This window comes from Macaca thibetana, chromosome 6 (assembly GCF_024542745.1).
Source record: "Macaca thibetana thibetana isolate TM-01 chromosome 6, ASM2454274v1, whole genome shotgun sequence".
NCBI classification, from domain to species: domain Eukaryota; kingdom Metazoa; phylum Chordata; class Mammalia; order Primates; family Cercopithecidae; genus Macaca; species Macaca thibetana.
In genome coordinates this window covers 106,367,566-106,388,262 of record NC_065583.1, presented here as the reverse complement: position 1 = coordinate 106,388,262, position 20,697 = coordinate 106,367,566, and the positions used below count along the sequence as shown (strand labels likewise).

The following is a 20,697-nucleotide window of genomic DNA, read 5'->3' as shown; positions in this document are numbered from 1 at the left end:
TATGGTCTAGTTCAAACATGCCTTTATTTCAATGGCAAAAAAGCATTAATCTTATATAATTGTTGAACAGTTACATATGTCTTAAGAATAGTAAGCATACATCTTAAATAGCAACTCATAAAGTGTATGTTAAAATAGGCCCACCAGATTATACAAGATGAAATATAAATGTTTGTTGACAATTGGAACAAATACCTAATAAAATATTAAGAAACCAAGGTTTTAGAGTGTTAGTTCCTCACATCCCACATAAAACTTCCAATGCTGATCCATTACGTGGCATGGGAGAAATTCTTGATCACTGATTAATAGTATTTCATTTATTTGTAGATAACGTGGGATGCTTTGCATCGGCTCTCTGGAAGTTCCTGTTTAAAGAAGTATCAACAAATTTAAAACTGCCCTCTGAAATTTAAGATTTAAATTTTGCTATTACAAATCCCAGAATCCAATCAAGTCTAGGTGAGAGCACACATAGCAGGTTTTCTGATCAGGACCTTTTTCCTCAACCTATTTTCTGTACTCAAGACAAAGCTATGAACCAGCGTTGGCTGATCTTGGGAAAGAGAGGCCTGTTTGAAGTCTAAAACATCAGCAGAAAAAGGATAGTGGAAGTTTCTGAAGATAGTTGTACAAACTCCTCTGTGCCTCAATTTCCAATAAATGGAGAATAAAACAGTTGTATTAAGTGAGATTTTGCATGTGAAATTCTTAGCATACTGCCGGGCAAACAGCAAATAATAATTACTAGATGCTGTTATTATTTAGTACTAAAAAGAGTATTAGGCTGCAAGATTTCTAGTCCTGCCTCTGCCACAAACTTGGTGTGTGATCTCAAGCAAGTCATATGGCTTTTCCAGACTTCCATCTCTGAGATGTGAGAGGAGTGATGATGAAGAGAGTTCCTTTTGGCTCTGCCAGTCTAATGGGCCAATGGTCCTAAAACTGGTTTCTTCAAGCTCCCTGACAGTCTGAGAGATTTTTTTCTCTGAAATTGGCTATATGAGCTGTACATCATTCAGTAAGTTGAATCTTATTCCACAGATAGCAACAATATGAGCGTGACCTCTGTATGGCCAACCCTTTCTTCATACTTGGCCCACGTGCTTCTGGTAGAGTTGTTTTCAGCCTCCTGATTTGCTTAGATCTACACCAATGAGTGAACAGGTATAGATTCAGGGGTCAGAACATACCCTATTCAGAGGGAAGTGACATGCAATGAGATTTTTTTTTTTTTTTTTTTTTTTTTTTTGAGATGGAGTCTCACTCTGTCGCCCAGGCTGGAGTGCAGTGGCACGATCTTGGCTCAGTGCAACCTCCGCTTCCCAGGTTCAAGCGATTCTCCTGCCTCAGCCTCCCAAGTAGTTGGAATTACAGGTGCCCACCACCACACCCAGCTAATTTTTGTATTTTTAGTAGAGACAGGGTTTCGCCATGTTGCTCAGGCTGGTCTTGAACTCCTGACCTCAGGTGATCCACCCGCCTTGGCCTCCCAAAGTGCAATGAGATTTTTATTGGGTATTTTGGCAAAGAGTCACATACAGAGTCTTTTTTCTTAGACTTGAACTTGGAAGAATGTAGCCCTGGGATGATGAGAAGAAAGGCTATTAGGATAGAGCCAAAATGAGGAAATGGATCTGAGAAATGGAAAGCAAGAGAAACTAGTGCTTTGTCAAACATGCTCTTTGAACCCTGAATGAAACCTGAAGATCTGTTCCTGGTCTTTCATGTACATGAGTCAATAAAATTCCTTTTTGAGGGGTTTAAACCAGTCTGATTTGGGTTTTAAATCATCACTTATAATCCAAAGAATTTAAACTTTTTTACACATGTTCCATATGTAAACATAGTAATTCCCTTATTAGGAGCTTTGTTTTATAGACTTCCTGAAACAAGGTATCTCATAAAAGTTAGGGAACATTTTTTTTCTTAGGAAAAACCCATGGAAGTAAATCTTTACATATTAATTTAAATTCTTTTCATCAAATTTAGCCTAGTTTAATCATTTAAACACTATTATTTAACACTTGTCTTTTCCTCTATAAGATGCTGTCCCCCCACTTTAGTTATGATTTGAAAAACTTAATGCATCTACCATAATTTGTTTATAATTCATAATTCATTTCTCACTTTTCACTATTCAGGCATGTGCCAATACTTCTATAGAATTGATACTCAGAAGCAGAATTACTGAGTTGAGGGGTCTGTAAACATTTTACATTTTAAGAGGTTCTGCCAGAGTGCCCTCCGAAGTGCATCCTTTTATACTACCACCAACAGTATCATGAGACTACATGTGACAATACCTGTTCTTTTCTTCCACATCTTTGCCAATACTGAATGTTATCAGTCTTTTTATAAAAGTTTTGCCACTCTGATGGTAGAAAAATTTGTCTACTATTTTCATGGGCATCTTCCTGATTAGTATTTAGCATAAGCATCTTTCATATACTTAGCATCCATTAAAGCTTCTAGGACTAGGAAAGTGTCTATTAAAATTTTTGTCTGGGGCTGGGCATGGTGGCTCATGCCTGTAATCCCAGTACTTTGGAGATGGGTGGATTACCTGAGGTCAGGAGTTCAAGACCAACTTGGGCAATATAGCAAGACCTTGTCTCTATAAAACAAAATTTGTCTGCATTGATTTGGTCAAATGTTAATCAGAGCATGGAGCTAATTAGGTCAGGAATTTAATATCTGTATGCATCAAAATTCTGTTCCAAAACTATTCCTTAGTTCACTGGGCACCTTCAGTGGAGCGTAAATGTTTCCTTAAATCTAGTGTTCCAAGTAAAATACAGTTAAAAGCTCATGTTTTGGTAACAGCTCTGAAGTATCTATATACTTAAATATTTAACTCAGCCACTGCTTTAGAGAACCACTCCTTATAGTTCTTATTCTATGAAGGCTAAAATGAAGTTTTGAGGTAACTCATGTTTATAACTTTTCAACACATTAAATATTTTAATAATATTAAATATTTAACATTTAATAATTTAAATATTTAATATTTAATATTTAATAATTTTAATATTTAATATTTAATAATTTAAATATTTAATAATATTTAATATTAAAACATACATCATTATTTAGCAATACATTGAAATAACTGCTGGAAGTAGCTGCAATACTTCTTATTATCCCTTTCCACAATGTTATATGAAACTGCCAGCAAAATCAACAAGATCGTAATGCCTAATTCAAGCACAGTCTAACTGACATCTGAGAAAAACTGTTCTTTTTTTTTTTTGAGGTGGAGTCTCGGTCTTGTCACCCAGCCTGGAGTAAAATAGCGCGATCTCAACTTACTGCAACCTCCGCCTCCCAGGTTCAAGCAATGCTCTTGCCTCAGCCTCCCAAGTAGCTGGGATTACAAGCGCCCACCACCATGTCCGGCCAATTTTTTTGTAATTTTAGTGGAGACGGGGTTTCACCATGTTGGCCAGGCTGGTCTTGAACTCCCGATCTCAGGTGATCTGCCCACCTCGGCCTCCCAAAGTTCTGGGATTACAGGTATGAGCCACCACCGAACAGTCGAAAAACTGCTCTTAATAAAGCACAGCAGAGATGATTAGGGGTAGGGCAGGAATCTTTTGACACCATGGCACTGGCAGTTCCTAGACATGGTGCCAAAGGTGCAGAGCAGGGAGGCCTCTAGCTGAGAGGGTACACACAAAGCCCCATCACTTTACATTTGTGCTCTCTTATAGTCTTTACTCCTTCATAGCCAGTGTGACTCCAACCACATTATCCTGTTGTGAATCCACTGTGTGAATTTCCAGTGTAAAGTTTCCTGCAATGTGCCAGATTACCCAATACAATTTACTATGTCTAAATTGACATTAACTATTATTTTATAGATTCCTAAAAAGGACTTTTAGCAGAGGCTGTTAGTTGCCTCCATTTTTGCCTTTTTGTTTTTCTCCCATTAACAGAATCACAGGCAATGTGTCACACAGAAAAACTGTATTTTTCAGACTTCTTTGCAGTTAGGTGTGGCATATGACTAAACTCTGGCTAAAGAGATATAAATCAAAGTGTTGTGTTTGACTTCAGGGAAGGTTCCTTAAGGGGACAGACAGCTAGGAAGCCCTTTTTTTGCCTCTCTACTTTCCTTCTTTCTAATGCCTAGAATGCAGATGTGATGGCTAGAGATTCATAACTATTTTGGATCATGAGTTTACTTCAGGATGTAAACCAGTACAAAGAAAGACAGAGTAGAAAGACTTGGTGACTCTGTGGTGCTGCTGTGCCTCATCTGGAATGCTACGGATCCAGACTTCTTAATGAAAGACTAAATCTTTGTGTGTTGAAACCACTGCTATTTGGGGTTTTCTGTTGCATGCAGCCAAACCTAATCCTACATCATACAGAACTTTTGAACTCTAAGAAGTAGATGAAATATTTCTGCAAAGACCACTAGGTCTGCCTTGGGGCTTTCTCTTTGGAGGCACAGAGAGATCATGAATATTTAAGCACGCAGAGGATCATGATGTGAAAAAATACAAACTCCACAAAATATGCCAATTTTGGTATCATTTTTACTATAATAACTATATTACCAAACTTCTAATACACAAGGGCAGATTAATAGATGGCTGGAAAGATGAATACACACAGAAAAATCCATACTGTAAGGTATTGGTATTAGGACGTCAGAGTGTAAGACCTGATAGGTAAATGCAGCCATCTTTATGATAATTCCTATTGTTCCATAGTGATTGTTTTAGGGACTTTTCATCTCATTTGATCCTCTTGAGATGATGTAGCCACATGTGAACTTGGGGAAAGCTGGGGACAATCAGAGCAAGGTGGACTTGTGGGCATACAACCTTAGCATTTCTCTCCAAAAGGTAAGTCTTGCTACAAAAGTTACAGGCCTAGCCAAGTGCAGTGGCTCAAGCCTATAATCCAGCCTACATGGGAGGCTGAGATGGGAGGATCACTTGAGCCCAGGAGTTTGAGGCTGCAGTGAGCTATGATCCTGCCACTGCACTCCAGCTTGGGTGAGAAAGTAAGACTCCACCTCTTAAAAAAAAAGTCACAGGCCTAAATAAAAGTGCTTGCTTTAAAGGGAGGGCCAGACACTCTTCAAATAAGGTGAGCTTCATCTTATTTTTAATAAGAAATCATCACTATGTTGTTTACATAGAGAAGATTCATCCAAAGATGTTGTTCTGTACTACCATCCAAAGTACAGAACAACAGGCAATGAGCATATATTGGAAAGCTATGGTGTGCCAGGCATTGAAGAATATAAGAAGTAAGATTTCATAAAAATTCTGTGAACTCAAAGATCTTCTCAGTCTATCATGAAATAAAGATGATGTAACCAGCAATTATTTATAACATGGAGTGATATACATAAGATTTGATCATCTATTTGATCTATTTGCACAATATATAGAATCTCAACACTTAAAAAAGTGAATGGAATTGAACATTTTTTTTTTTTTTTTTTTTTTTACCTTGTCCAAATTTTGTTTTCTCAAACATTGATTTGCTTGGTTCCTGTACTGGGTCATCTAAACAAGCAACTTCTGAAAGTGAAACAAATCATTAGTAATAATTTTGCTGAATTAGGGGACTGCTCTGGTCAAATCAGGATGATGGTCACCCTACCGAAGGGAAATATAAATGGCTCTTTCTTGACATTTTAGGCTAGATGATTTAAAAATAAAATAATAAAATGAAAATAGCTCTTCCTAGTTCCCCTTATTCCCCAAAAACAGTATTCTAAAAAGTATGGTCATTAAAAAGCATAAGAGAACAGATTATGTTTGTGACCTGAGGTAGGGTGATGAAAGCCACACAAAATTATTATTATTTTTTTAGACTTTCTGGTCTCTACAGTGTCAGAGCCATGATTTCCATGATGATATTTTGATATGTAGAAGAGGGAGAAAGATTCTCTCCTGAGTGCTTTTCTTGTAGTAGGGTTAGAGAGTTTTGCATTGTTCTAACTTGCCAGGTCTTTGGGTTTCTGTCAGGTACCACAAAACCAGCTATAGAAGAATTCTAATTAAGGAGATTCAAACAAAACTCCAACAGCAGCCTACAGAATGCCAGCAGGGCCCTGCCTGTAGATTCTTAGGTCCAGACCAAGGTAGCAAGAAGCTGGTTGGCACACTGCTACCTCCATGGTTCTTAAATTAACATTAAATTTTTCTTTTCTTTTCTTTTCTTTTTTAAGACAGAGTTTTGCTCTTGTCACCCAGGCTGGAGTGCAATGGCACAATAACATAACAATTTTCTGAAATATCTAATGGAAAGAAAAATCAGGATTTGTGAAAAGAAATTAATAACAGGAAATTATTTATATTACAGGCAACAGAAGTAGCAGTTCAGAACCCATTTCTGATTTCATGCTCACTTAACAGGGAGATTGTGTGCCCTCTGAGGAAGAAGATGCCTATCTAGGGTTGAAAACGCCTGCCTAGAACTAGAAAATCTGAGGAGCAGATGACCTTCACGATAGAAGGAAAAACCTACTGCTCTGCTTCGACTCTTAGGTTCGAAACCAGAAGAAAGCATTTGCTTGGTTTTCCTTCTAGTGTGTGTTTAGGGTGGGTGGCAGGGAGGGGGCAGAGAGAGAGAGAGAGAGAGAGAGAGAGAGAAAGAGATGGAGCGACGGGGGCGGAGAGAGAGAGAGGATAGAGTACTTTAGCAATTCCAATTCCACCCTCAGGAATCAAAGCAAAGGGGTGAATATCAAGGACTGTCAAATTATTATCTGCACAAGAGATCAAATACTATTAGTCATCCAGAGTCTATAGTCAGGCTGGCTGTGTAAGAGTCACCTCTAAAAATTCAGGTTACTGGGCCTTACCCCATGATTTGATTAGGTAGATTAGATAGGTAGTCAGGTTAGGAACCAAAGGCCATGAACTACTACAAGAACTCCCTTCAATTTCTTAAGCCCTTTAACTTCCCCAAAGTTATTAATGTTACCTGTTTTAATGTTACTAGTTATGAATGTTACCAGTTATTAATGTTGTCTGTTTCCCAAAAATGATGAAAAACACTTTTGAGGCTATCTTCAGAAAACTGTGGAGAATGCACCCTATTAATGGAGCCAGTTTTTGTGACAGAGGAGGATCCTGAGAAATTAGGGTGCAAAAGTTAGGAAATGAATGTAGTTTGAATTATTGCGGCTTGTTATAGGAAAGGAACAGTCCCAGGGAGGCCCTGGGTAGGGACTTGGTGATAGAAATCCTGTTTGTTTCTTGGCCCTGGTTATCACAGTGTCATCATTTTTTGTTTTGTACCTCCTCTCTTCTGTATTGTCCCCAAATGGTCAAAGACAGGGACACTAGGAAAAAAAAGAGGGGATGCTGTAGCAAAGGAGGGTAATATAACTGTAGTTACGGCTATTTTTCAGAAATGTGTGCTGCCTTTTTCCAGATCACTTCAAAATCTGCTGCTCATTGGTTTTAGTTTTCTCAGGCTAAAGGCTGTTCCATCTGATAAAGGGTATTAGTTTACTCTAATAAGCGAAGATTTATTTTAATGCCTATTTTTAGAAAATAAATAAAACCAAATCATGTCTTCTGAAAGAAAAACAATACTCATTTTTTCCTTTTATATGACACTTAAAAATCTATCCAAAGTAAGTACAGCATAGATTCAGAGAAAGGAATTGTGAGGGATGGAGTCATCTTCTTAAATTCTCCTGGAATTAACTAAGGTTAAAAATGGAGTGCTATAAAACAAACAGAAAATAACAAGTGTTGCAGAGATGCAGAAAAACTGGAACCCTTGTACATTGCTGTTGGGAATGTAAAATGATTCAGCTGCTACAGAAGACAGTTTCGCTGTGCTTCCTATATAGAATTACTATATAATAAATGATGAGTATCCCTAGTCCAAAACGTTTGGGACCAGAAGTATTTTGGATTTTAGATTTTTTCAAATTTTGGAATATTTGCATATACATGAGATATCTTGGGGATTGGCCCAAGTCTAAACATGAAATTCATTTATGTTTCATATACACCTATACACAAATCCTGAAGGTAATTGGATCCAATATTTTTAATAATTTTGTACATGGAACAAAGTTTTGACTGTGACTTGTCATATGAGGTCAGGTGTGGAATTTTCCACTTGTAGTAGCATGTCAGCACTGAAAAAATTTCAGGCTCTGAGATTTCAGATTTTGGATTTTTGAATTAAGGATGCTCAACTTGTATAATAATTACACTCCTAAGCACACACCTAAAAGAACTGAAACCAGGTGCCCAAATATACATATGTCTATTCATAGCAGCACTATCTCTAATAGCTAAAAAGGGGAAAGCAGGCCAGGCATGGTGGCTCACACCTGTAATCCCAGCAGTTTGGGAGGCTGAGGTGGGCAGATCACCTAAGGTCATGAGTTCGAGACCAGCCTGGCTAATATGGTGAAACCCCGTTTCTACTAAAAGCACAAAAAATTAGCCAGGTGTGGTAGCACGTGCCTATAATCCCAGCTACTCGGGAGGCTAAAGCAGGAGAATCACTTGAACCCAGGAGGCAGAGGTTGCAGTGAGCCGAGATCATGCCATTGCAATCCAGCTTGGGCAACAAGAGCAAAGCTCCGTCTCAAAAAAATAAAAAAAAAAAAAGCCTGGGGGTGGGGGAAGCACCCAAATGCCCATCAAAGGATGAGTGGACAAATTATGGTATATCCATATAATGGAATATTATTCAGTCACAAAAAGGAATGAAGTATGGATACATGCTATGATGTAGATGATCCTCAAAAACATTATATTAAGTGAAAGAAGTCAGACAAAAAAGGTCACATATATTGATTTCATTTATATGACATATTCAGAATAAGCAAATTCATACAGACAGAAAGCAGATTGGTCGTTTCCAGAAATCGGGAGGAGTAGAGAATGGGAAACAACTGCTGAGTGGGTACAGGGTTTCTTTTTGGGGTGATAAAAGTGTTTTAGAATTATATAGAGGTGGGTGGTTGCATGACATTGTGAATTTACTAAATGCCACTGAACTGTTCACCTTGAAATAGTCAATTATAATAATTGTTAGTTTCACATCAATGAGAAAAAAGACAAAATAAAATGAGTGCTTTTCCAGTAGGTTTTGGTGTTTTTATCCCACAACGAAGAAATGAGTGTCAGTCTGTACATACCTGGAAGACAAGGTTGATATTGCTGAGGTACTGAGTTTGGTTCTGGAAGTATGGGTGCATCCTCAGAAACATACTTTAAAAGCTCCTTCCCAAGATATGTAACCTGCACATAATTAAGCACAAAATTTACAAATCATACATTCTGTAAGAAGGCAATACACTTATGTCCTGAACATTGTAATTTTTATAAGGTTTTGGCTGTTGTATGTTGTGGATTAGCAAGCTTTAGTCCATGGTCAAATCCAACCTGCAACCTTCTTTTCTATAAATAATGTTTTATTGGAATACAGTGATGCTCATTCATTTACTTAACATCTATGGCTGCTTTCATGCTATAACATAATTGACACAGACCACATGTCCATGAAGCCAAAAATATTTACTATGTGGCCTTTTACAGAAAAAATGCATTGACCCTTGTTGTGTGATATTAATTCACTCACCTATTCACTTATTCAACAACTATTAATCCAGCACCTGCTACTTTATAACTTTAAAATTTTAATGTTACATTAATAAAATTAAGGCATAAAAGTAATGGTATTTTTCAAGAAATCAGATATTTAACTGATTAAATTAATAACATTTCAGGTCTAGATATCCACTTTTTTTTGGTGGTTTGTGAACTTAGATATATCGTTATCAGTGCAAAAAGTCAGAGCTTAGAAATATCTACACACAAATAGCCAGGGCTGAGGCAGAAATGGTAAATTCTGCCAGAAATGTTCTGGGCCCAAGGGTCTTTGGGTTCTTTACTCTTAGCTTTAGGATAATCTATTAATATACCTCCAGATGTTGGTTGACTGTGGGCAAAGCATCAAGATTCAACTTGAACATCCCTTCCTCCAGGATGCCTCCCTATAACTTCTAGATTCAAGTAATGATCCTCCTCTAGGTTCCCAAAACTTCTTTACTCATATTTCTGTCATGGTACTTACCTCATATAAATGAAATTATGTTTTAATACATCTGTTTCTATTAAACCATAAGCTCTTTGAGGACAGGGTCTGTATCATATTCATTTGAATACTCTCAGCAGTTCACAGAGTGCCTGACGATACTGGATAAAAGACTCTGAAGTCCCGACTCTTTTTCTTTTCTTTTAATTTTTTTTTTTTTGAGAGAGTCTCACTCTGTCACCCAGGCTGGAGTACACTGGCGTGATCTCGGCTCACTGCAACCTCCACCTCCTGAGTTCAAGCAATTCTTATGCCTCAGTCTCCCATGCCTCAGCCTCCCATGCCTTAGCCTCCCTAGGAGCTAGAATTACAGGTGTGTGCCACCATGCCTGGCTAATTTTTGTATTTTTAGTAGATACAGGGTTTTGCCATGTTGGCCAGGGTGGTCTCGAACTCCTGACCTCAAATGATCCACCTGCCTCAGCCTCCCAAAGTGCTGGGATTACAGGTGTGAGCCACCGTGCCTGGCTGTGAAGTCCCAACTCTTAAGAAAGATTCTCAAATTCCCTAAGCCTCAATTTGTGTTTGTAAAAAAAATGTCTCCAGCTTATTAAATTGTTGTGAGGATTAAAAGTGATAATGCAAGAAAAGCATCTGGCATACTGTGTAGTACATTCCGAGTACTCAATAAATGTTAAATTGAACAGCGTGAGAAAGGTCTAGGGGATCTTAAAGGTACAGATACCCTTTGGGCTCAATCCTATGACCAAACAAAGCCTGGCAATGAAAATGGAACAGACCAGCCTACTCAATGTGTCAATCCCTTTTCACTTGCCATAGAAAGTGGAGGAGAGGCCCCTGAATGCCATTTGTCAGTTCTCCAAACAACCAGTTATTGGAAATAATAGATTTTGTATGTGTTACACCCTGACAATGTCCAACACATCTCATGAATCCATCAAAGTGCAGGCTCAGTATGTTCGCACCTATATCTCAGACTTTAAAAATATTATTAGTTAGTGCTGGGCAATATAAGATGACTTACACATTCCACTGCAGGTAATTCAGATAAAGAATACAGTTTTAAGAATATCCACCGAGTTAAAAATCTATTTTCCATTAGGAGTGATTTATTGAACAGGTTAATGAATAGATCTCAAAATGAACAGACACTAGATCACTTCTAGAAAATGTGCATTTCATATTAGTGTTGTGAAAAACCTCCAGTGGGCTAAAGCATAAAGGCAGTCATTACATCTGTGTATGACTCAAACTCTGAATCCTGAACTACATTTTTCTGGATTCAAATCTAGCTCATATGCCTACTCTGACAGAGGTATGGTAGGAAGAGCTGGAGGCTAAGTTCTTAGGCTCTTGAACAACATAGCCTCCAGTGATCTCAGCAACTTCACTGTCCAAACCTATTTTGATGAAGGGCAGCTGACAGGATGCCAGATGAGAACATGTAAGAGAGATGGAGCTTAGTGTAAGGCATGTTCGGTGAGGATATCTGTAGGTTGTTGTGCTGGGCCACTGATACTTTCCCTGAAGCTCTTACAACACTCCATTATTCCTTAGAAATTAGTCTATGCTGAGACTGGATTAAGAAAATATGGCACATACACACCATGGAATACTATGCAGCCATAAAAAAGGATGAGTTCATGTCCTTTGTAGGGGCATGGATGAAGCTGGAAACCATCATTCTGAGCAAACTATCACAAAGACAGAAAACCAAACACCGCATGTTCTCACTCATAGGTGGGAATTGAACAATGGGAACACTTGGACACGGGAAGGGCAACATCACACGCTGGGGCCTGTCGTGGGGTGGGGAGGAGAGTGGGGGAGGGATAGCATTAGGAGATATACCTAATGTAAATGACGAGTTAATGGGTGCCGCACACCATCATGGCACATGTATACATATGTAACAAACCTGCACGTTGTGCACATGTACCCTAGAACCTAAAGTGTAATAACAACAAAAAGAGGAAATTATGCTTATTCTCCAATATCATACTAGGGAAAAGTAGGGAGTGTAGAATGTCTGTGTGTGTGTGTGTGTGCGCCTGTGTGCATGTTTGAGGAAAATAGATGACTCAGCCAGCCAGTATTCTGGAAATGTAGTTAATGAGCCAAGTGAAATTATTAATCAACTTTATTTTGGTAAGGTCTCTGGGATAAATAAAGTGCAGTATTGTCATTATTAATTGCCATAATAAATATTTCTCTACATCTTATGTAGTAATATGCATCAAAAAAGAATGAAACATAACCTGCCTTTGCATATACTTCCCTTCTGGGACTCCATTTTATTTGAAAATATCAGCCCATTTTCATATGTCTTCAGAAGAACCATTTGTTGGTGTTGACTAATAGAAATCTGTTCATGGATGGCCAGGCATGGTGACTCACACCTGTAACCCCAGCACTTTGGGAGGCCGAGGTTAGGGGATCGCCTGAGGTCAGGAATTTGAGACCAGCCTGGTCAACGTGGTGAAACCCCATCTCTACTAAAAATACAAAAATTAGCTGGGCGTGGTGGTAGTCCCAGCTACTTGTAAGGCTGAGGCAGGAGAATCACTTGAACCTGGGAGGCAGAGGCTATAGTGATCCAAGATCGGGCCACTGCACCCCAGCCTGGGCAACAGAGCGAGACTCTGGCTCAAAAAGAAAAAAAAAAAAAAAAGAAAAAAAAGAAAGAAAAGAAATCTGTTCATGGATGATCAAATAACTACTTTTATTCCATTGCAAGTTTTAAGAAGTCAATCTTACAAAGTTTCACTGCTCCAAGAGGAGTAGAAGGAGGAAAGAATAATTGCTTTTCACCTCAGGGTGGAAAAAGAGCAAATAAAACAATAAAAAAAACTGTAGGTTTTCTTTTAAATTCATTGTAACACAAAATACATTGTGGCTAAGAAAATAAAATAAAAATATTTCTCAAATAAAATATTTCTTTAGGAATTCAGAATATAAGACAGAAAGTAGTTTCAAAGTGCAAAAACTGCCTTGGAAGAGCTGTTTCTATGGAAATGATGCAGGTAAAGCTCACCTTCATGGTACCAACCTCCCCATTCCAGACTCTTTTTTCACACTCCCAACACTCTATGTAGCTAGAGGCAAGAGAAGGCCCTTCACATTATTTATATTTTCAGGATTCAAAACTCCTGGATATTTGTATTTTAAAAGAGGTCCACATATCTAACCACCTCCTTCTTTTTCTTTGTGTTCTAAAATGTAGCTGAGTAGAAGCTAGGTTCATAGGAGGTTTGGGACACATTGAGAGTATGAGTAATTGACAGAATGAGGCTGTCTGTTGAGATGAACAATTTCCATCAGTTTCTATACTCCCACCCCAACCTTTTCACATCTTGATATTCTTAATCATGATGGTGAGAGGAATTTTTCTTAAAAAGTATGTGTGTGTTGGGGAGGTGGGAGGTGAGGGGAACCACAGAAAAAAGTGATCACTAAATCCAAAGGAGTGGAAAGGGTGGAAATAAGCGTGGAAATTCAGGGAGGCATCCGGATGGGAAGTATGTTTGCAGAAGAGATCTGTCTAATGTTCCTTGAAGCACTGCCTAAAATAGCAGCCTACTTTTCATCTGCAGTAATTCACTGTTGAGTATTTACAAAAATAAACCATCATTTCCATTCATACGATTCTTACGATTTTCATCCTGCAACTGTATCACAGAAAGGCATTTTTCCTGTGGAAGTAGGCAACAGTTGCTGCACATGACTAAGGCTTTGCATACATTCATAAAGGTGGCTAGATTGTACTGTGTGCTCTTTTGAGTTCAGAGCAACCTGTTTCTAATGAAAGGAATGTGTGCCTCTCTTGTGCCATTATAAATACAGAAAAGAATGTATAGGGAATCAGAAAATCAGGTTCTAGTTCTGGTTCTGCCTGGCCTCGAGACCAAATCAGGTCATTTAACCTCCCAAATCTTTGTTTTCACATCCATGAACAGAAATAATAGTTGATCTTCCTGCCTCATAAAGTTGTATAAAACTGCTTTATAAATCAAACAGTGCTATTCAAGCTCCACAATCGCTATGTTGGAAGGGTCTTTAGATATCACCTAGCACTACTTATTTCATGCATAAGAAAGCTGAAGTTCAGAAAGGTGAAATGGCTTGACCCAGATTAATCATTCTTACTGAGGTTGCACATTAGAATTGCCTGGAATGCTTTTTCAAATATTGCCACTTGGTCCCTACATAGATATTAGATCAGAAGCTATGGGCTTGGAGTCTGCTAGGCACTAGTGGTTTCTAAAGGCCCTCAAGTGATTCCAATGTGATTGAAAAACCATTGCCCAGATAATATAACTTATAAAGAGTGGAACCAGGAACTAGCTTGGTCTGCTGCCTCCCACCCACAAATTACTCTGCCACACCAGAATGTTGTCCAACAGCTGGGAGGCTGCAGAAAAGAAGTCAGTGATGCCCTCTCTGAGTAAGCATCAGGATTTCCTTGGCAAAGCTGTTCAGCAACTGCTTGGGTTGGAAGTTTGAGTCATCTCTGCACCTACTGGCTCTGTCGCTCTGTCAGATACAGGGCAATATCTTGTTTTCTGGCATTCCTTGCCTGACCATCACCCACTCCTGGTCCCATACCCCACCACCACTCTCAGAACTAGTCAGTAGAAATGTTCACATTTTTTTTTTAATTTTTTTATTATTATTATACTTTAAGTTGTAGGGTACATGTGCATAACGTGCAGGTTTGTTACATATGTATACTTGTGCCATGTTGGTGTGCTGCACCCATCAACTCGTCATTTACATCAGGTATAACTCCCAATGCAATCCCTCCCCCCTCCCCCCTCCCCATGATAGGCTCCGGTGTGTGATGTTCCCCTTCCTGAGTCCAAGTGATCTCATTGTTCAGTTCCCACCTATGAGTGAGAACATGCGGTGTTTGGTTTTCCATGTAGCAAAAAGTTCCTTTCATCAAGAAGTGACTGAATTCAGGAGTTACTCCAAGACAAGAAGAGGCAGAGGTTTATGTGGTAAATTTTAAAAGACTTTAAAAGAGCCTTTTAAATACTGTAAAGAAAATCACTAGGGTAATGTTTCTCAGCTTGGGGTATTTACTAGAAGTACATCAGTGCCCATAGTAATTTTTAAAACTCTATTTTCATTTTTTTGATAATCTAAAGAAAATAAGCCTGTTTAGATATCTGTAGGAATATGTTATATCTGAGAATTGCTCTACTTTTAGTGCCCACATTCGCATGTGGCTTCACTATCACATAGGTGCTAAACAGTATGACTCTAATTGACATGGCTATGAGAAAATACTAGAGGCAATGAGATATAAATGAGGCATTAGTACAGAGTAAGGGCCAAATGATGTCACAGCCAGCTATTCAAAGGCAGGAAATAACAGTAGTTCTAAGAGAGAAACAGAGTGGGCAAATGGAATCATCACCAGGCACACTGCAGCACAGGCATGTTGAGCTCAAAAGAACCTAAGCTACAGCATTCAGTATGCTGTCTGTCCTGTGAGCAAAGATTCAGTTTCAGAAAAACAGTATAATCTATCATAAGTTTAAGAAACCTTGTAACAAAACGGAATTTTCATGGGCAAGATGTTAATTACTAACATTTAGATACGAATTAAGAATCCATGGAAAGGATTGGGCAAACGGGCTAAGATGAACTGAAAGCAGATGGCCTGGTGACTCCAGGAGTGGGAAATAAAAACAAACTTTGGGAAAATAAAAAGTCAGACAGACCATATAGCAGATAGAATCCAGAATGTGCTGATGTAAGTGAAGGAACTGAAACAGTGCTAGATGCACTTGCCAACAAGGTCTAGGAGACCAGAATGCAGAGTTGGGCAGAGTCTGGGACACAGAACATAGACTTTGAGGGCACAAAAGGGACTGGGAGGGAGAGTGGGTAGACCTGGGTTAAACAAAAAAGAGGAGAGAAAGCTGTGCTTCCTATTACTGGTAAACTGAGGTTTACTGTAATGGTTAGTAGAGGTTGAGTGTATCTTCTAGTCTTTGAAACACTCACGGCAGATGTCTGAAGACTCAGACTTTCCTGAAGAATCATTTTAAGACTGTTCCTGAAGTAGTGCCATGGACATCTGGAGGTGGATGAACACTAGACCTCAAGAATATCAGTCATTACTGGGCTTATAACTCAGAAGCCAGAACTGAGAGGGAGCCTACTAAGTCTAGGAGGTCTAAATGAAAGTAATTCATTTTGAAGGGCTAGCAATTCATGAATAAGGACATGTTCAAACATAAAAATACATGATAATTTCTGTGGGTCTTAGGCCTCTTGCCCATTTCTTTTGTATTTAGGAGATTTTGCTTTACTTCATTAGAATAATAACATATATTAACTAAGTTACCAATATACCAGTGGTTCCAAATTTTCCACACAGAGTTACAAAGACCTGAAATCCCTTGGGAGATCAAATGGGAAGATTAAAGGCATTAAAGTTCTGAGACTAGATAAGGAGTAAGAAAGGGAAGGTGCAGTCAGCTATGCAACCATGCCCACGGTGAATTCTGGCAAATAGGACTTGTGGGAATAAGTGACGTGTTTATTCTGTGACATGCATGTAGCATGATTTGCATGTAACATATACACAATGAACACATGAAAACAAAACTAGCTTGGAGATCTTTCAGATTTCCTTAAAAATACTTTCAACATAAAAATATGTACTTTTCCATTTGAATATGAAGTTAAAGATAAACTTAAGAATGACCCACCTTACTCCAAGCATAATTCCAGGTCACATAACTGTTGCCTCCCAGAAGATCCTTGAGCCAGGTGACTGGGCTTTTATAAATCTGACCACTTTCTACCTTAAGTTTACCATTCAATAAAATGCTGGCTTTGTGGGTAGTCTCCTGAAGTGAAAAATAAAAAAAAAATTAGGGTCAAAAATAGCTGAAATATGTGAACTTTTGCTTCTGGCCATGACAAAGTAACAGGGACCAGATACACCCTAACACCTGATTTTTTAATTTTTGTATACAAATTTAATGTATCTAGATATGGTCATAAGGGCATGCAGCAAATCATGAACCATCTAGTCAACAAAATCTACAAAAATTGGACTAAAAAGGTGAGTCTATGGTATTTGAACCAAGACTGCATCTTCCCTCCCTACTCTCAGCTCTGTGAAGTGGAAACTCCACTCTAGATTGCTGTAGTCAAGACTACAGGGCTCCCTGTTACAGAGCTGTCTTCCTGGGAGGGGCATAACTTCAGCATTGCTCATCCTGCCCCCAGCCACTGTTGCTAACGCTAAGTTGCCAGCAACTAGAGCCAAAGGGTGGAGGCTCCCTTCTCCTGCCTAGCTGTGAGTGTTGAGACAGAGGCTCCACCTTTGGCATGGCACCACTGAGAATGCTGGGATCCCGATCACCCTTGCTTTGGCTTGTAAGGTGGTGGTTTCACATTGGGAGAGGCAAACTGAAAAGACATGAAGCTACTGCCTCCCCTCTACCAAATGCTCAGCTCCTAAAGCAAGGGTATCACTTGAAAAATCACCTTTGTCCCCACCCTCAGCTCCAGGGCTATGGCTCAGGGATTCTGCCTGAGAAGAGAAGTAGGCCTTAAAATAGATAGCTCCTAATCTCCTCCCGAAGGAATTAACTTCATTTGCAACAGAGCATGAAGAAGGCCCAGTGTGTGATGTTCCCCACCCTGTGTTCAAGTGTTCTCATTGTTCAATTTCCACCTATGAGTGAGAAAACGCGGTGTTTGGTTTTCTGTCCTTGCGACAGTTTGCTCAGAATGATGGTTTCCAGCTTCATCCATGCCCCTACAAAGGACATGAACTCATCCTTTTTATGGCTGCATCATATTCCATGGTGTATATGTGCCACATTTTCTTAATCCAGTCTATCATTGATGGACATTTGGGTTGGTTCCAAGTCTTTACTATTGTGAATAGTGCCACAGTAAACATATGTGTGCATGTGTCTATATAGCAGCATGATTTATAATCCTTTGGGTATATATCCAGTAATGGGATGGCTGGGTCAAATGGTATTTCTAGTTCTAGATCCTTGAGGAATCGCCACACTGTCTTCCACAATGGTTGAACTAGTTTACAGTCCCACCAACAGTGTAAAAGTATTCCTATTTCTCCACATCCTCTCCAACACCTGTTGTTTCCTGACTTTTTAATGATCGTCATTCTAACTGGTGTGAGATGGTATCTCATTGTGGTTTTGATTTGCATTTCTCTGATGGCCAGTGATGATGAGCATTTTTTCATGTGTCTGCTGGCTGCATAAATGTCTTCTTTTGAGAAGTGTCTGTTTGTATCCTTTGCCCACTTTTTGATGCAGTTGTTTGATTTTTTCTTGTAAATTTAAGTTCTTTGTAGATTCTGGATATTAGCCCTTTGTCAGATGGATAGATGGTAAAAATTTTCTCCCATTCTGTAGGTTGCCTGTTCACTCTGATGGTAGTTTCTTTTGTTGTGCAGAAGCTCTTTAGTTTAATTAGATCCCATTTGTCAATTTTGGTTTTTGTTGCCATTGCTTTTGGTGTTTTAGTCATGAAGTCCTTGCCCATGCCTATGTCCTGAATGGTATCGCCTAGGTTTTCTTCTAGGGTTTTTATGGTTTTAGGTCTGACATTTAAGTCTTTAATCCATCTTGAATTAATTTTTGTATAAGGTGTAAGGAGGGGATTCAGTTTCAGCCTTCTACACATGGCTACCCAGTTTTCCCAGCACCACTTATTAAATAGGGAATCATTTCCCCATTTCTTGTTTTTGTCAGGTTTGTCAAAGATCAAATCTGTGTAGATATGTGGTATTATTTATGAGGGCTCTGTTCTGTTCCATTGGTCTATATCTCTGTTTTGGTACTAGTACCATGCTGTTTTGGTTACAGTAGCCTTGTAGTATCCTTTGAAGTCAGGTAGCGTGATGCATCCAACTTTGTTCTTTTGGCTTAGGATTGTTTTGGTAATGTGGGTTCTTTTTCGGTTCCATATGAACTTTAAAGTAGTTTTTTCCAATTCTGTGAAGAAAGTCATTGGTAGCTTGATGGGGATGGCATTGAATCTGTAAATTACCTTGGGCAGTATGGCCATTTTCATGATATTGATTCTTCCTATCCATGAGCATAGAATGTTCTTCCATTTGTTTGTGTCCTCTTTTATTTCGTTGAGCAGTGGTTTGTAGTTCTCCTTAAAGAGGTCCTTCACATCCCTTGTAAGTTGGATTCCTAGGTATTTTAGTCTCTTTGAAGCAATTGTGAATGGGAGTTCACTCATGATTTGGCTCTCTGTTATTGGTGTATGGGAATTCTTGTGATTTTTGCACATTGATTTTGTATCCTGAGACTTTGCTGAAGTTGCTTATCAGCTTAAGAAGGCTTTGGGGTGAGACAATGGGGTTTTCTAAATATACAATCATGTCATCTGAAAACAGGGACAATTTGACTTCCTCTTTTCCTAATTGAATTCCCTTTATTTCTTTCTCCTGCCTGATTGCCCTGGCCAGAACTTCCAACACTATGTTGAATAGGAGTGGTGAGAGAGGACGTCCCTGTCTTGTGCCAGTTTTCAAAGAGAATGCTTCCAGTTTTTGCCCATTCAGTATGATATTGGCTGTGGGTTTGTCATAAATAGCTCTTATTATTTTCAGATATGTCCTATCAGTACCTAGTTTATTGAGAGTTTTTAGCAAGAAGGGCTGTTGAATTTTGTCGAAGGCCTTTTCTGCATCTATTGAGATAATCATGTGGTTTTTGTCTTTGGTTCTGTTTTTATGATGGATTACATTTATTGATTTTCATATGTTGAACCAGACTTGCACCCCAGGGATGAAGCCAACTTGATCATGGTGGATAAGCTTTTTGATCTGCTGCTGGATTCGGTTTGCCAGTATTTCATTGAGGATTTTTGCATCGATGTTCATCAGGGATATTGGTCTAAACTTCTCTTTTTTTGTTGTGTCTCTACCAGGCTTTAGTATCAGGATGATGCTGCCTCATAAAATGAGTTAGGGAGGATTCCCTCTTTTTCTATTGATTGGAATAGTTTCAGAAGGAATGGTACCAGCTCCTCCTTGTACCTCTGGTAGAATTTGGCTGTGAATCCATCTGGTCCTGGACTTTTTTTGGTTGTCAGGCTATTAATTATTGCTTCAATTTCAGAGCCTGTTATTGGTCTATTCAGAGACTCAACTTCTTCCTGGTTTAGTCTTGGGAGGGTGTATGTGTCCAGGAATTTATCCATTTCTTCTAGATTTTCTAGTTTATTTGTATAGAGGTATTTATAGTATTCTCTGATTGTAGTTTGTATTTCTGTGGGATCAGTGATGATATCCCCTTTATCATTTTTTTATTGTGCCTATTGGGTTCTTCTCTCTTTTCTTCTTTACTAGTCTTGCTAGTGGTCTATTAATTTTGTTGATCTTTTCAAAAAATCAGCTCCTGGATTCATTGATTTTTTGAAGTTTTTTTTTGTGTCTCTAACTCCTTCAGTTCTGCTCTGATCTTAGTTATTTCTCGCCTTCTGCTAGCTTTTGAATGTGGTTGCTCTTGCTTCTCTAGTTCTTTTAATTGTGATGTCAGGGTGTCAATTTTAGATCTTTCCTGCTTTCTCTTGTGGGCATTTAGTGCTATAAATTTCCCTCTACATACTGCTTTA

At 38.8% G+C, this 20,697-nt stretch overlaps 1 protein-coding gene across 4 annotated transcripts in view; it reads right to left on the bottom strand.

Annotated features, from left to right (window-relative positions):
* ANKRD31 (ankyrin repeat domain 31) overlaps positions 1 to 20,697 on the bottom strand; it is a 161,886-nt gene continuing 141,189 nt past the window's right edge. For 3 of the 4 annotated variants that reach the window (XM_050794453.1, XM_050794456.1, XM_050794457.1), the window contains 4 exons: positions 16,788 to 16,928; positions 9,143 to 9,245; positions 5,472 to 5,543; positions 1 to 368 (listed from right to left, as the gene is read on the bottom strand). In XM_050794453.1, coding sequence (XP_050650410.1) covers positions 223 to 368; positions 5,472 to 5,543; positions 9,143 to 9,245; positions 16,788 to 16,928 — 462 coding nt within the window. In that variant the 3' untranslated portion in view covers positions 1 to 222. The remainder of the gene's footprint in view (positions 369 to 5,471; positions 5,544 to 9,142; positions 9,246 to 16,787; positions 16,929 to 20,697) is intronic. The other variant, XM_050794455.1, reaches the window with a different exon arrangement.